Genomic DNA, 16,543 nt, shown 5'->3' on the forward strand with positions numbered 1-16,543 from the left:
CAAACTATGGGAATAAAGACATAAGACAATTTATGAAGACTAAAGAAAGTTGAAATATTTGGATAATTTAAAAAAAAAAGAGCACAGACTGAAGTTGATACTAATCATACGCTTTTTCAACTATATCACAAAGCTGAGATGCCGTTTTTTCTTGAAATATACATAACTTTTTCCCATATCTGCATGTGTCGCTTGACACAATATCAAAGTGGCCCTTGCATCCTTTCAAGCAATCCCCTGTTGAGCTGTACTGTGCAACGCATGGATGTCGCTAGTAACTCAAGAGCACTTGAACATCACACAGGTGGAGAATAAAATCACTGTATTAGTCACAAGGCTTTAAGACTTTGATGACATGCCTGAGTTCAACAAATACATTTCATCCCAAATACAAAAATAACATTTATAAAAATCAACATCTGTCCGCTACATTACTAAAACTAACAAGAAAACATTTGAAAAACTAAACACTTCCCAATAAGTGTACACATGAAATCATTTATACATATAAATATATGAATTGTCTCTAGAAGGCACAGCTGGGAATTAACTGTATAGGTCCACCATGAAAATGTAATACAAAAAGCATTAGGGAACATCGGAATGTTTAAAATGTGAATATTGGCTGATTGTTGCATTTTTTGGAGTATTAATAAAGTGATCTGTGCAGTGTGTCAAGGTTTAAAAAAAAAAAAATAAAAAAAAAAAACATACCCCCACCTATAACCTTGGTCAGCATCCGCCACGGTTAGCGTGTTTTTTCAATTAACATCAAAAACTGATGCCACGATTTTGCCCCGGTTTACATACATTTTCTGGTTAGCAAACAATCCAGCGCATATCTTGTCCGGTTATTAATACACAGCGTGAGTCCATCTGCGTTCTGTTTTTTTTTTTTTTTTTAAATCACAAAACGTCCTTCTTTGTTAGCATCGTATTAGCTAGCTAAACAAGATGGCAACCGGAAGTCGCTACGTTACGTCGCCCGTCTATGACGTCATCAGCGGTTGGCTCTCAAAAATGTTAACACACAGTTTGACATGCATACAACAATTCCAAATGCATGTAAATGACAAATGAAAGTCCTGAATGGGCCTAAATGATACTTTTACCTTCATTGAAGGTTAATATTTCCATAGACACAATGTGACAGCGAGATCAGCCACCACCACCACCTTCCCGTTTTCAATCACGTCAAGAGTCACGTCTTCAATGAAGGTCAAAGTAACCTTAAATGTTCACTTGTCCCTTACATTCAGCATTTATACGTACGGTATATATATGCATATCTATATACGTGTTTTATGTTAACATCTTTGGCTTTTTGGAACGGATTAATTGGATTTACATCATTTCTTATGGGAAAAACTGATTCAGTTAACATCCGCTCTGGTTAGAGGTGAACCTTCTGGAACAAATTAATGCCGGTGACCAAGACTACGCTGTTTTGTACAATGATTTGTGGGGGGGGACACAAGCTTTTTGCTAGTGGCAAACAAAGAAAGTGTGTATCCCATGATACAGAAAAAACATTTAATTGAAAAACAAGTTTAAAACAACTTACGCACAGTACATGACATTTATTCTGTACTTCAATGGCACACGCCATAATTGCAAGTAGTCTGGCGGGGTCTCCAAAGCCAGAACCAAGGCCATGTCCACACGGGAATGTTCTTAGAATTTTTTTTTTTTTTTTGGCGGGTTAAAAAAAAAAAGTCTCGTTCACACTGTGCCGGATTAGTATATAGTTGCATCCAGACGGGAACAGATAATCCAAGTGAAAATGATGTAATACACAAGGCACACCTACATGTGGCGCTGTAAACAGGCACGCAGACGGAACCACGTGACACTCCAAACCATAGAAGAAGATAGAATGAATGCGCGTCAATCCGTAGTCTTCTTCTGCGAGTCATTATGGAGTGTAAGACAACAAAATATCAGGAGAATGTTGACTAAACGTGAGTCATGTCCGTCAAAATATTCACATATGTTGGCTTGTCGTCAAAGCTCACTTCTGGTCACGTGACGTCATCATTCTCGCATTGCCTGTCTACACGGCAACGACAAGCTGGCGTTTTCATATTTTCCCACTCTGGAAACAGTTAAAAAAAAATTAAAAAAAATACAGTTTCAGGCCACCCAAAACGCCGTTCCCAGGCAGTTGAAATGATCAAATACTTTGCCGCTTTGACCTGAAAACGTTTGTGTGGATAGCCCCCAAGAAAAGGCAACAGGCTAAACTAATGTTAGCATGTGTGTTTGTTTTTGTCACTTCTAACCTGAGTCTTGGTTCGGCCTGCTTGGAAACTTGGCTGACCAGGTACTAGAAATACTTGTAAGACCTGGTAGTAAGTGGTTCTGGCACAGTGGAAAAGGGGCATACCAATCCCCAAAGCACCAGACATTAGGCATTTGCTAACAGAATAGGATCTTTACGGTTGATGTTATCCTAAATGTCAAAATGAGAGAGTCATATTATTATCTAATAAAGTTTTCTCCGCAGGGTGGCTGGGCTCTGCTTTAGAAATAAGGAGAGAAGCACTGTCATCTGGGAGAAACTAGGAGTAGAACCGCTGTTCCTCCACATTGAGAGGAACCACATGTGGTGGCTCGGGCACCTGGTCAGGATGCCTCCGAGACTCCTCCCTGGGGAGGTGTTCAGGGTGCGGCCGACCGGTAGGAGGCCTCGGGGAAGACCCAGGAGACGTTGGTGAGACTATGTCTCTCAACTGGCCTGGAAATGCTTCGGGATCCGCCGGGAGGAGCTGGACGAAGTAGCCGGGGAGAGGGAAGTCTGGGTTTCCCTACTTAGGCTGCCGAAGATGAATGATCTTTCTTCCAAATGTCTTGAATGAAAACCGCAGATACCTACAGATGAGGCAGCATATTCGCAAGGATCTCCTTTGCCTCTGCGTTTAAGATACTCCAAGAAAGAGTTGACTGAATTGACAAAAACATGATTTTCTGAATCAGAAATTTTGGGATACCTATTCCCAAGAGAATTGACAATGTTCTTGCAACGGACACATATTTCTAAAATGTAGTCTCTGCGAATCATGATAGTCTTTTCAAGGTTTTGAAGGCCTGTGGGTAGTACTTTAGGAAGATCCTGCGAGCGATCTCGTACGTATCGCCCTGGGGCTTAGTGGAATACTTTCGTCCGTTGTAAATGAATCCCTTCTCTATTTGGAAAACAGCCTTGTTGAAAGTGTCCTGGCTAAACGGCTGCCCACTGTCCAGACACTCCACAAGTGTTTGGACAAACAGTCCCCATCGCTGAGCGTAGTAGTCCTCCATGAGGCCGCCCCACTCTTTGCTGGCATAGTCCTGGATTTCTCCACTGGGGCCCCACAGAGTGAGCTGGTTCCTGGCGTTCATGTCGTAGAGTTGGGCCTCCTCATCATCAATTGCCAACGACTTAGCCCGCTCCAGCCATGTTCCCAACAGGAAGTTGCGATCGCTAGAAAGCAAACGGTTGAGCTCCGGCAAGAGGTCGTAGATGAGGACCCCGCCTGTAATTAGCAGTTCTGGCAACTGCTGTTTATGAAAGGCATCCGTGATGTCCAGGTAGAAGGATGTCGTTAGAACTTGCAAGATCTGCCGAGTCACATCCACAAGGTCATACCTGAAGGTCTCCTTTGACATGAGAGAAGGCGAAGCCTCCATAATCAGTTTCCAGGCTTGGAGCAAGTCTTCTGGATCGTACCAAAGGTCAGTATTCATATGAAGAGAAGGCCTGTGCACCAGCGGGCTGTGGTTATGATTCCGGTAGTGCGGTACCGTGCAGTTGTAGACGCTGGAAAACAGGAGTCTCCATGCTGCAATCAAACTGTCTTGCGTCGTGCCGTAACGGCGAACAGCATACAGAGACGCCCACTTCGCCAAGTTGACCGGCTCTTTACGCCAAGCTAGTTCGCTCATTAACTCATACATGACGGGATTCTGCTCAATGCCCTCCGGGGTCATACCGATGCCCACCATGGTGGAGTTGGGGAAGTGCAAGGCTTTGAAAGGCCCCGAGTTGACACTCTCCACTGTGCCAAAGAGGCCGCTGTTGCCACCAAAGTTTTGCAGCATGCACCAGATGAAAGGCTGCCCGTAGAAAGATTCAGTGTAGGAGAAAATTGGCTCGGTCTCTGCAAACAAATCTAGCACGATCATCCGTCCAAGGGGCACCCCGTGTAGTAGGGCCTGAATCTGGGCAGGCTTCCAGAAAGCTGCATCACTAAAGAACAACCATCCCTGCATCAGCCAAATTGCCTGAGGATCAACTAGGGAGGAGGAAAAAAAAACCAAAAAAAAAAAAAACACATGTTAGAGGGACAAGAAAGGGACCGTTCGGCTCAAATATTGAACTCAGTAGGGGGCTTGATGGGGGCTAAGCTTTGAAACACAATAGGTCATTTGTGGGTCCCCAAACTGGGGCAATTATTTCTCTTGAAAATAACAACGAATTAAATAGTTTCAAACTTGCAAAAAAGGTGGGGTTTATCTTCAGTACAGACACAACTGAAAAGGCTAAGCTACAAATGGTAACCTGATTTGTGTTTCCACTGGGAAAGGTGTTACAGTGTACAGCAGGGGTGTGGCCTGGGGGAGCCATTTGCGACCCTCGGCACATTCTAAAAATAGAAATTTAACAAACTGGGAAAAAAAGAAAAAAAAACAGCAGCAAAAATGAAAAAATCTGCAGTGATTTTACAAAAATAGTCAAAATATAAAGAGAGAAAAAAAGTTGTAATCTAACAAGAAAAAAGTAGTAATTTTACAAGTATAGTGTAATATGAGCAGAAAATATATATTTTTATTATCATTTTATTTAATAATGTATTATTATTTATTCAAGAATTTTATTTTAGTAGCATAAAGATGACATATTAAAGAAAAAGACATTTTTTAAACAACAAATAAGTTTGTAATTTTTGGGAAATTATGTTGCCAAATAAGTTAAATTATGAGAATGAAGTGAAAATATAAGGTGAATAATGTCATAATTATGAGAGGTTAACAAAGTTAAAATAGTTGGAAAATAAAAAAAAAAAACAGCAAAAATTTTAAAAATAGCTATAATTTTATGAGAATAAAGTCCAAATATTAAGAGAAGTTGTATTTTAATAAGGAAAAAAGGCGCAATTTTACAAGAAGAGCATAGAGTTGAAATATTAAAGAAAAATATATTAAAAGTTGTAATATGGAAAAAAAAAAGGTTTTGCAAAGTTAAGTTAGTGAAAAAGTTATTTATTACGGAAATAAAGTCAAAATATTAACAAAACTAAATTTAAGAGAATAATTTAAGAAGAAAGTTGAAATATTTGTTAAATTAAAAAAAACATTAGGAAAACAGAATAAACACTGAAGTTGATACTAATAAAACGCTTTGCAAAGTTGTTGCATTACAAAATATCAAAGTGGCCCTTGCATCCTTTCATTTTTCACTATGTGTTCATTGCTGGGAAATGCTTGGACACCAGGAGTAGGAGTAGGAGTAGGCCAGTATGAACACAGCTGTGCTTGTTACTTGGTGAAGTAATTAGTAATTAATCTGTGGTGCTTTGTGAAAGGACTCATCTACAGTATAACCGCCCTCGTCCTACAAGCCAGTCTTATTTCTACTATATTGGGTAATAAGAGTATAAAAGTGACGATACTGGTGAGGGCTCTAATCATGTCAAAAACCCTATCTAGAGAGTCATAAACAGGTTTTCTATGTCTTATATGTCTTTTCTCTTATTATGTCTACTATAATGGGTAATAAGAGTGTACAGGTGACTATAGAGGTGTTATTTCATGCCTAGAGGGCTCTAATAATGTTAAAAAACATATCCCGAAGGTCGTACACCGTTTTTTTTATGTCTTATGTATCATTTTCTCTTATTATGTCTACTATATTGGGTAATAAGAGTATAAAAGTGACTATACTGGTGAGGGCTCTAATGTTAAAAACCCAATCTAGAGAGTCATAAACAGATTTTCTATGTCTTATATGTCTTTTCTCTTATTATGTCTACTATATTGGGTAATAAGAGTGTACAAGTGACTATAGAGGTGTTATTTCATGCCTAGAGGGCTCTAATAATGTTAAAAATGTATCATTTTCTCTTATTATGTCTACTATATTGGGTAATATGAGTGTAAAAGTGACTATACTGGCGTTATTTCATGTCTAGATGGCTCTAGTAATGTTAAAAACCCTATCTAGAAAGCCATAAACAGGTTTTCTGTCTTATACCGTAAAGCACCGTGTATAAACCGTCCCCGTGTATTAACCGCACCCCCATTTTCAGGCTCCCAGCGGGGGAAAATTTTTTTTAGTTCATAAATGCTTGCCAACTCTTTCATCTCAAATCAACATGCGTAAAGGTACTAAGCAATTTCAAAAAGAAGAATACAGGAGAAATCTGAACTTCGGCATCTAGATCTTTAATATTATGGCTAAGCACAGATTAATAATAATAATACTAATAATAATAATAATAAATCAAAATAAAGAAATTTGCAATTTTCAGAGATGTTTTGATATCTTATCTTTCAGTGCTTCTCTTTTTCTCTATTATTATTTTATTGCATTGCTCCAGTTCGAATTTGAATAAACTCTATTTTACATTGGAAGCTTAGGTTAGCTTCAGTCTATATAGAGATCGTTTTACTGTGTGAAAATACAGACAGCCGTCAGATAAGTTAGTTGCATACACTAGCATTTTCAGCAACTGTACAGCAGAGGGTGCTAAAGTCAAAGCAACTGTCTGACCCACAGACGGCTATTCTCAAATGGGCTTCTTGTCAATTTCTGCGTCTAGTCACAGACCTGTCATCGTGTATAAACCGCACCCCGATTTTTTGCTTCTTACCAGTGGAAAAAAAAGTGGTACACGGTATACACGGCTTTACGGTATGTCTCTTGTTATGTCTACTATATTAGGTAATAAGAGTGTAAAGGTGACTATAGGGGTGTTATTTCATGTCTAGAGGGCTCTAATGTTAAGAAACGTATCTAGAAGGTCGTAAACAGGTTTTCTATGTCTTATTTTCTGTAATTATGTCTATTATATTGGATAATAAGAATGTAAAGGTGACTATAGGGTTATTATTTCATGTCTATAGGCCTCTAATAATGTTAAACACCGTATTTACAAAGTCATAAACAGGTTTTCTGTGCTCTAACTACGATAATATTCCATTTATTAATATTGAATCCTACTTTGCGGAAACTCACTTATCACAGTCGGGTCTGGAACAAATTAAGCGCGATAAACCACAAAATACACACAATTTACAATATGAAAAAAAAAAGAAAAGCTCACCTGCAGTCATGGAGGCAAAGACGGACTGACTGACTGCCGACAGGTAGGCAGCGTCTGAGGAAGGTGGAGTCATCTCGTTGAAGGTGTCTGTGTTGTAGATGTGGTCTGTGCCAAATTGCTTCACCACCTGGGACAGATAGAGAGATCCAATCTGGAGGAAAAGTGGGTCCCGGGGATCCAGGATGTAGGAGCATGAGAAACTGCAGTTGAAGTGAGCCCAGGGCCCCAACCGTGTTACATTGGCTTCTGGATACAACCTGTAATGTAAACATCACTGCAGTCAAGCGACCATGGAAACAGAACTACACTTACTTACACGTACACATGACAACAAGGAAAGGTAAAGATATAAACAAAACTTTTACAATGAAAAGGATACATTGTGGGAAATAATTATTTGATCCCCTGCTGATTAAAGATGATCAATTACAGATTTAACAGGATCCATCCATCCATGCATACTCTATCATAAAAAAAAAAATCCATAGAAAACCATTAAATACAAGTTAGAAATACAAAACCCCATAAAAACTATTTTGTTTCATTCTGTTAAAATACACTTACGCATAAAACTCTGGACTGTTCATGTCTTTGTATTTGTTGCTGTCCAATGAAAAGCCCGGTCGGTATGTACATTCTGTCAGTTTTCCTTTTCCCCCTAGAGACTAGTTTTCTTTTCTTTTTTTAATAAAGCAAAACAAAACACAAAAACAGACTGCCACAATACTTAAGTAAAAACATCCAATCATGTACTACAATATTTTTTTGCTAAATCTTTAATTTTTAACTCATTCAATCCCAGCCATTTTCCAAAAGACAATGACTTTAGTACCGGCCATTTTAGACGATTTTGACTGATTTTTCAAGGCACACAGAATATTGTGTTCTATGGCTATGTAAACATGGAACCTACCAAAAGAAAGGTTAGACTCTTGTCTTTCATCAGAAAAAAAAAAGTTTGCGTCTACTTTTTCCGTTCTTTAGTAATCAGCAGTAGAACGTAGGCAAGTTTGAGGAAAAGATCAGTTCCAGATAAAAAAAAAAAGTAAAAAAATGGAGAAAAACAGCTTTTTGTGAAAAGATACATTTCAAGCATAACTTTCACTTTGGCAATTTTTTTGCTTTTCACCTTTGTCACTAAACTGTGTGCACGCGAGTGTGTGTGCATGCGTTCAAATTTCTCTACGATGCGCAACCTTCTGCACGCTACACTCCTCCATGCGCTTCCACTTCCTCCTTGCTGTTGAGTGTGTTTATACATGCAACAGATCCATGCAGAGCCCTTATCAATTGCACTTCTGCCACCTTGTGGCCGTTCTTATGGCTTAAAATTGCTCTAAAAGTGACATCTTTTAGTGTGTAGTTGCGTCATCACCTCTTTTTGCCTATCGCGCAAAAAACGTAAAACACCTATCAATGCATCTTTGGTATTGAATGAGTTAAGTATTTTGGACTTGTGTCCTATGATTGGGATGTCACCAGAATGCATTATACTGAAATAGTCACATGCTTTATGAAATTACAATGACGTAATACCAGAAATGCTCCAATTACAACCGGGCCATTTATTCACCAAAACTGCAAAGAGGACTGGGCGTTAATTAGAAGTATTAACAAGTGCAGTAATAATAATATAATTAATAATCTCAGACCCGGCCGTGATAAGTGAATTTCCGTAAAGTAGGATTCCTTACTGAAAAAATGAAATATTTTCATAGAGCACAGTAAACCTGTTTACGACCTTCTAAATATGAATTAACATTATTAGAGCCCTCTAGACATGAAATAACACCCCATAATCACATTTACACTACTCAATATAGTAGACATAATGGCAGAAAATAATCCATTTGAGACATAAATACGACTCATGCTCGTGTGTGTTGCTATAAATGAGTTCTCTAGGGGAGCTGAGTGGCGGGCGGACAAGAATACCCCTTTTCCACTGCAGCTAACTTTGGTGCTGGTGCAGGTTTAGTTCAGAGATGGAGTTGAACCAGTGTTGGCTGTCAACAGGCTCTACAGCAGATTCATTTTCAACTGTTCTGGGGAGCCATGTCGTTACGTCACACGTGTCACGCCTCCGATCAGGAAATAACAAAAGCGAGATAAGCGCGAGTCATTCAATGTAAATGATGTTTATTTTGCCAAGCAATGACTTGCCTGGAGCTATTATTTTGAAGATTGCTCATCTCCCGTCAGTATTGACAAAGCACCTGGCAATCAATAATAAAAAATAATAATAATTTGATATTTTGTGTAATATTCAAGTAAAGAATTTCAAAAACTTTTTAGTCGGGAACTGATATTTTCCTGAAACTTACTTATGTTCTACTGCTGATTACTTAAGAACGGAAAAAGGTCGAAACAAACTTTTTGTTTCTGATGAAAGACAGGAGTCTAATCTTTCTGTTGGTAGGTTCCATGAAAGAAACCCAAAAGCCCACAGAAGCAAAAAGGAGAGGAGTGGTAGTCCCTTATGTAGCGGGGGTCTCCGAAAAACTCCAGAGGATCTTATGGCAACACAAAATTCCTACCTATTTCAAACCAGTAAATACCCTGAGACAAAAATTAGTGCATCCTAAAGACAAGGCTCCAAACCAGAAACAGAGCAATGTGGTCTATTCCATCCACTGTAAAGATGAGGAATGCAAAGAGCACTAAATTGGGGAAACTAAGCAAATGCTCCAAAAAAGGCTTTATCAACATCGCAGGGACAATGCTAGTGGTCCTCAATCAGCAGTACATCTACACCTGAAAGCTACCAATCACTCTTTTCAGGACAGCGAGGTAAAGATTTTGGCCAAAGAAAACAGATGGTTTGAAAGAGGAGTAAAGGAAGCTATTTTTGTCAAACAACAGAACCCATCATTGAATCGGAATGGTGGTTTGAGGTTTAATTTGGACCCTGTGTTCAGCAGGTTACTGAGACCAAAACCCACAGCTCTTAGTCTTGCAAATGAGGTGAAGGCAGGGCCGAGCCAGAACAATAGATGCTAACAAGCCAGTATCAGAGTCGTTCATACCCAATTCAGGGAGCGACACTTCCCTTTTATCGTAGGTGTGAATAACAGGATAGGATTATACCACTGCTCCGCCCAGGCTTAGTGTAACGAACCAATAGGAGGAGGGTGTTGGCACACCAATTCCGCCCACTCTTACTGTATTTAAGGCCTAAGCTACCAGCACTTATTAGTTTGCTGACGAAGCTCTTCGGATGAGGAGCGAAACGTCCGACACCTTCTACACAGAAGTACAGATGACGTCTCAAGAAGCCTTTTCCTCATAGAACACAGTATCGGTCAAAATAGTCTTCGCTACCGAAGAGGTTGTCTTTGGAAAAATGGCTGGGATTGAATGAGTTAATGTACCGGTAGGCAAAAAATATGTACTATTGCACAACACAGCCAGTGATACACCAGTGACAATCCCAGGTAATACCAGTGATGACATAGTCGTAAACAACCAACCATCACCCAGCGGTTATTTACCTTTGTAGACCATGCATTCAGTGATGACATAGTCATAAACAGCCAACCATCACCCAGCGGTTATTTACCTTTGTAGACCATGCATTCAGTGATGACATAGTCATAAACAGCCAACCATCACCCAGCGGTTATTTACCTTTGTAGACCATGCATCCACATTTTTGTTTACCTTAAAATTCCCTTGGGGATGTTCCCAGAGAAGGCTGGCAGCACTGGAATCATGCCAAAAGATCTCATTCGCTCCAAAATTTTAAACTGTCAAAAGAAAGATTTGTTACATTTGTGGTACGGTAATTAATTACTGGAGATAAAAGCTCAAATGTTGAGGTCTTCGCCTTTTGAAGTCAAACCCAAGTGGTTTCAGTCTTCAGTAAAATTACTGCAAAAGGAATTGGCCTTGCTTGCTGTATAGTGTTCCAATACTCGTAAAAGGTTGTGCATGGGTAGTAACTGGAAGGAAAATTAAACCAACCCCCTTTCAGTGCACTATTTGGAGTAGCCCCTTTATGCTAACTTTGAAAAGAGTGTTGAATAATTGTATGTAGGTGACAGTACTTGGAGGTAAAGCTGGTTCACATGCCAGGACTGCGGCAGAGGCCCCCCAAACTTGAACATGTTTCCCATGCGGTTCCATGCAAGAAACGCTGGTCCGGAGAAGAACTCTTCAATTTCTGACTGGTTTAAACCAAGGGCACGGTAAACCTAAAAAAATAAAAATAAATCATTAATAATAACAACTTTAAAAAAACAGGTACACGTTAGTGAATCGTTTATATTGGACATTTGCTTACAAAGATGACAGGTTCAACAAGGTAATAGTCGCAATCACACTGCCAAAAATAATCCTAATCATTTTCTCACAGTATCGCCCACAGTATCTCCTTCAAGCTCAGGTCCCTCTACCCTGGAGCTTGACGGTTCTGTGCAGGGTCTTAGCTGGAACCTTTCATCCATTGTAAGCAGGTTTCATGTCTTGATATCAGTATGTATTATATTATTATTTTTTTTTATTCAAGAATTGTATTTATTGGTCAAGTCGTTTTATGGCTTATATTTCGTACCCTTACTTTACCAAAAATGAACTGAACCATGACCTTAATACCAAAGTATGATCGTCTGTACACATATTTTAGCCCCAACGGTGCCGAGAGTGGTACATTTCAGTGAGACACAATGCTTTCTGCTCCTACCTCTTGCCACAGCGCCTCTTGGCCAGTGAAAGCCAGTGGAAGATTGATTCCATTAAGCGCCATCCAGTCAATCTCTCTTTCCCATCTTGGCCAGTCCCACCACACCGAGGAATAGCTTACAGTGCATACATTCTGGTAGTAGCGGAACCTGGACACAAGACCACACGTCGGCTGATACAGTATATACTGCAAGTCGGAATGAGTGTTAAATGACGGCAAGGAGGGCTGGTGTTTGTGTGTGTTTGTGCAAACATCCACACCAACACGTGCGCACATGCAGCGTAACCAACTGTGATGCTCGCGTATGGTATGAAAATCATCTGGCGCTGTATAGGAAATAAAATGAAATTTACTTGACCTTCTTGGTAGGCAGGGGGGTGCTGTTGGGCTAATATAATGGTAGGGGAAACACTGCTGTGTTTTGGATTTGTTACCCAACTCCTAGACTTATTATATAGTCATGGGAAAGGGCGCCACGCTTCGCCATGCTTCACATGGCTTTTTCAGTCTGCGCACATGGCATAACTGGGGTGAGGTGATGCGGGTCTAATTCACAACAGTTAATTGAGAGAAATGCTCCAATAAAAGGACCTAGCCACCGCAAGTGTTCATCGTGCCCCCAGTAAACAATGAAATATCATGTGTTACAATGCTCCATTTGTCGAGCGCTCATGGAGTTGATGGCTGAGATGCAACAGGCGGGGCTAAGACTCCTCAGATGTTGCCACCCCAGTAGTTTAAGAACACACGGGACATGAACTGAAACTGTACAAATGGCTGATGTCCGGACTTGGCATGCTCTCCCCATGCTTGTTTGGAATTGCTCAGAGTACTCCGGTTTTCTCCCGCACTTCAAAAACACACACCTTAACTTCACTGGAATAAAACTTTGCAATGAGTATATACCAGCAATGCTCAAACCTTTTCCCCACATACCGAAAAATGAAAGGATGCAAGGGCCATTTTAAAAGGCATGGTTCGGATTTTTTTACATAAAGTTGTTTGTTTGAAGTTCTTTATATATAATATTTCATCTTTTATTGTCATAAAATTAGGACCTGTGTGTGTGTGTGTGCACATGTTAAAATTTCCCTACAATGTGTAACCTCCACGCTCTTCCACTTCTTCCTTCCTGTAGCTAGTGTTTTTACATGAAAATGATCTCTGCCGAGCTCTTATCAAATGCAGTTTTTATTGCTTAAAATTGCTCTAAACAAACAAACAAACAAAAAACAAACTTAAAAGACGTATACATAAGGCGTTCGGTTTTATAAAAACGTATAATTACGTCTTTGGTATTGAATGAATGTTGAATATTTTATCTTTATTCTTGTAAAACCACAGCTCTTTTTTTCTGTTTCTGATTTTTTTTTTTATTTTCCAACTATTTCAACTTTCTTCTTGTCAGTTTTCTTCTCGCAATATTATGACTTTATTCCTATATTTTGACTTTACTTTTGAAACGTAATTACTTTTCCCAACCAAATTTTCAAAAAATTACAACTTTTTGTTTTGTTGTTTCTCATAATAATGTGACTTTTTAAAAAATAATAATTTTAAAATTTCAACTTTATGCTATTCAAATGACACTATGTTTCCTCATGGCATTATTCATGTAAAGTTATGACTTTTTCTTGTTAAATTGACTTTATTCTTGCAAAAATACTGCAGATTTTTCTATTTTTGCTCTTCTTCATTTAAAAAAAAATAGTTTTCTTGTTAAATTATATTTTTATAATGTGTCGCAGGCCAATTTAAAAAAAAAAAACAAAAAACAGTCACAAATGGCGCCCGGGCCGCAGTTTGGACGCCCCTGGTTTATACCAAGGAGGAAGATGACTAAAATATTGCTCAGTTATACTTCAAAATTAAAAAAAACTAATATTTTTGGTAAAGCACTGTCTAATAATCATGTTGCTCTATGTCATACCATACAATTCCCACGCGTCAGTGTGCAGACACCGGGGGTCACTGACCTGTGCTGAGTATTGATGCGGAGGACACCGGACAGTTTAGGTAGAGGACGAGGTAGAGCCAGTTGGTCACCGGACCAGGAAACGTGACAGTTACAAAAGTATTTCAAGTAGTTGTAAATCCCTGAGGCCACTGACACCCCGGTGTTACCGGTGGCGACTATCTTGTTGTTTTTGGTCGACCTGAGCTCGCACACATCCAGGCTATCGTTGGAAATGTTCCTGTTCACGATGACGATGAACTCCGTTGATCTGTTTCCGAGCAGGCGTCTCAGCAACTCGATCACAGCTCTGCCCTGCGTCTTGTCGCTGGTTTGCGGCTTGAGGTGGTCCAAAGTGGAAAATGTACATGTCGCAGTTGCACACAGGCAAAGCAGGACCACCACAGCCAAGCTGCAATCACTTCTGAGCAACATTTCGACCCCTTTTGACAGGTTTCCCACCGCAGCTCAGGTTTAAAACAACACGAATGTTCCATTTGTAGTTGACCAGGAAGCGTTGCGTTCTTCAGGACCTTTTAGCCAATCAGGAGAAGCCCTCGTTTTCGTTTTATAACTAGTTACCCAATCAGAATGAGCAAACTCTTCCTACTTAACGAGGAAACTTTGTCATGTGATCAAGCAGTCATATGATGTATTTTACGATAATGTCCTGGTTTCAGGTGAGCATTTTATGATTTTTGTTTTACTATTGAAAATAACATCGTGTGTAAACTTTAAACTTTGTGAATGATTGAAATAAATCACAAATGAGTTTATCAGCATGTTTTGCTTTAGTTCTGTGATAATGTGACACAACAAAGTTTGCAAAACAAAAATAATTAGGAAAATGGTAGTATTTATTTTCATACATTTTTGGAGCATTCTCTTATTGTACAAAAAGTACAAGAGTGCACACATAGCAAAACATTTGCTATAATGTCATCAACTAACAAAACAGCAAAACATTATATTTACTGTTGTCACTGTATATAGAAAGTTTATTTATTGGACTGTATTTTACATTTGTGTGTGTCTTTTTCAAGTACTTTCACACTGAAGGACCAGAAAATCTTAGGCAGACCTTTGACCTTTGGTACAAAGAGCAACGATTCACATAGGATTTCATGCTCTTAATTTGTCGTTGTTCCGTCCACTCTGGCTTGTTTTTTTAGGTGTTTCAAAGTTTTCGTGTTCTCCCCGTGCATACGTGGGTTTTCTCTCTGGCTTCCTCCCACATTCCAAAAATATCTATGTTCAGTTTATTGAAGACTCTAAATTATCTTTGTGGATTATTTTGAGTCGTTCAGATTATTTCTATTGTGGAAAGTGGCGCCTGTCATTAGTTAATTAAATGGCACGTCTTTATTACGCACAGAAATGTAGAGGGTGAGCGAGCATGCCATGGGCCAAGATGATTTTGAGTCTCTATATTATTTATTTCTAGGGGTGTCGCGAGATCTCATGTGTCGTGAGATTAAAACGTGACGAGATTTCCCGTTTGGAGAAAAGCTGTATCGTGAGAACGGGGCAGCCAGAAGCTAATGAGACTGTGAACTATGGCATGGCTATGTTGATGATAATACAGTAATATGGAGTGTAAAGGTATTATTGGAAGCGCACATTAAGTGATGTAGGTACACCTTGCAATCCAACGCCTGTGAGTGATGTGTGTCTGTTTTTTCCATCGGAGTTAAACAGCTGCTTGCTACTTGTTGATGTCCAAGCAGAAGCTGTAGTAATTCTACATTTGATCAACTTTACTTAAAGATTTGTCAGATCATCCCTTGTAGATGTTCGGACTTGTCCGCACGCTTCTATTGATGCTCATTTTCAGATTTCAAGCACCCACGATCACTGGTTCCGTTTCATAACACGCTTCATACAGAGAAGAGATCTGTGTTGACAGTTTAGCGACATGAGGGGTATACGGCGAAAGTGGCTCAACAAACCCAGGCTTTGTGCACAAGATGCAACTCGACAAAACCTAGCAGCCGCAATCAGACTTAATTGGTGGCGACTGTGGTTATCAACTTACTTTGTCAAGTCCGGTTTTCGGCTTTGTGCTAAGTGCATGTTCACATGAAAGGGGGCGTTCCATGTCATATCATATACTTGAGAAACAGTTAGGCACCAAAAACAATGTATTTGATCTTCTAAAATTTTTGGTGCCGAACTGTTGTCCAAGTATATTAGTGGGTGTGTGAATGTATAAACGAGAGGAATTAAATTAAATTTGTTTGTAGAAATTAGCTTCATGAAAGTAAGTACATTTACTTGTATTCATTTACAACGCCGCCTAGACGCATCCAACATGGCGGCGAAGTTGACGTATCGCAGCAGTGGACAAACCCACTCGATGCGGCGTCTATCTACTGTATGTCTATGAGGAGTATAACCTGACAGCTACTCTAGGACTTGGCTACTGTACAATCGTTCCGTGGCGTGGCCCACATATTCCATTCTTCAGTACTTCTTGGAAATACTGTACATGCCAATTTGGGACATTTTCTACATATTCTTATATTATAAACGGCTCAGTGTAGTTCCTACTACAGTAGGTTCCATCTGCGGGCTTTGAAATACTCCTTCACTCCTGTAGACGGC

General features: G+C 39.5%; 1 protein-coding gene across 1 annotated transcript; it reads right to left on the minus strand.

Annotated features, from left to right (window-relative positions):
* naglu (N-acetylglucosaminidase, alpha) lies at positions 1–14,461 on the minus strand. Its single transcript, XM_054763366.1, has 6 exons — positions 13,962–14,461; positions 11,986–12,133; positions 11,351–11,497; positions 10,965–11,050; positions 7,305–7,561; positions 1–4,274 (listed from the first exon to the last, which is right to left on the minus strand). Exons 1-6 carry the CDS (start codon positions 14,372–14,374, stop codon positions 3,058–3,060), a joined length of 2,268 nt encoding a protein of 755 aa, XP_054619341.1. The 5' UTR covers positions 14,375–14,461; the 3' UTR covers positions 1–3,057.
* Between the last annotated feature and the right edge of the window lie 2,082 nt (positions 14,462–16,543).

Source organism: Dunckerocampus dactyliophorus, chromosome 2 (assembly GCF_027744805.1).
Source record: "Dunckerocampus dactyliophorus isolate RoL2022-P2 chromosome 2, RoL_Ddac_1.1, whole genome shotgun sequence".
NCBI classification, from domain to species: Eukaryota; Metazoa; Chordata; class Actinopteri; order Syngnathiformes; family Syngnathidae; genus Dunckerocampus; species Dunckerocampus dactyliophorus.

What these genes read in the sequence shown, in the direction of transcription:
- naglu (XM_054763366.1), bottom strand. Translation starts at nt 14,374, where the DNA reads ATGTTGCTCAGAAGTGATTGCAGCTTGGCTGTGGTGGTCCTGCTTTGC. An exon ending in TGAACCAGCTTTACCTCCAA is followed by an intron (nt 11,051 to 11,350) that starts GTACTGTCACCT and finishes TTCTTTTGACAG; the next exon opens with TTTAAAATTTTGGAGCGAAT. An exon ending in CTTTGCCTCCATGACTGCAG is followed by an intron (nt 4,275 to 7,304) that starts GTGAGCTTTTCT and finishes CCTCCTCCCTAG; the next exon opens with TTGATCCTCAGGCAATTTGG.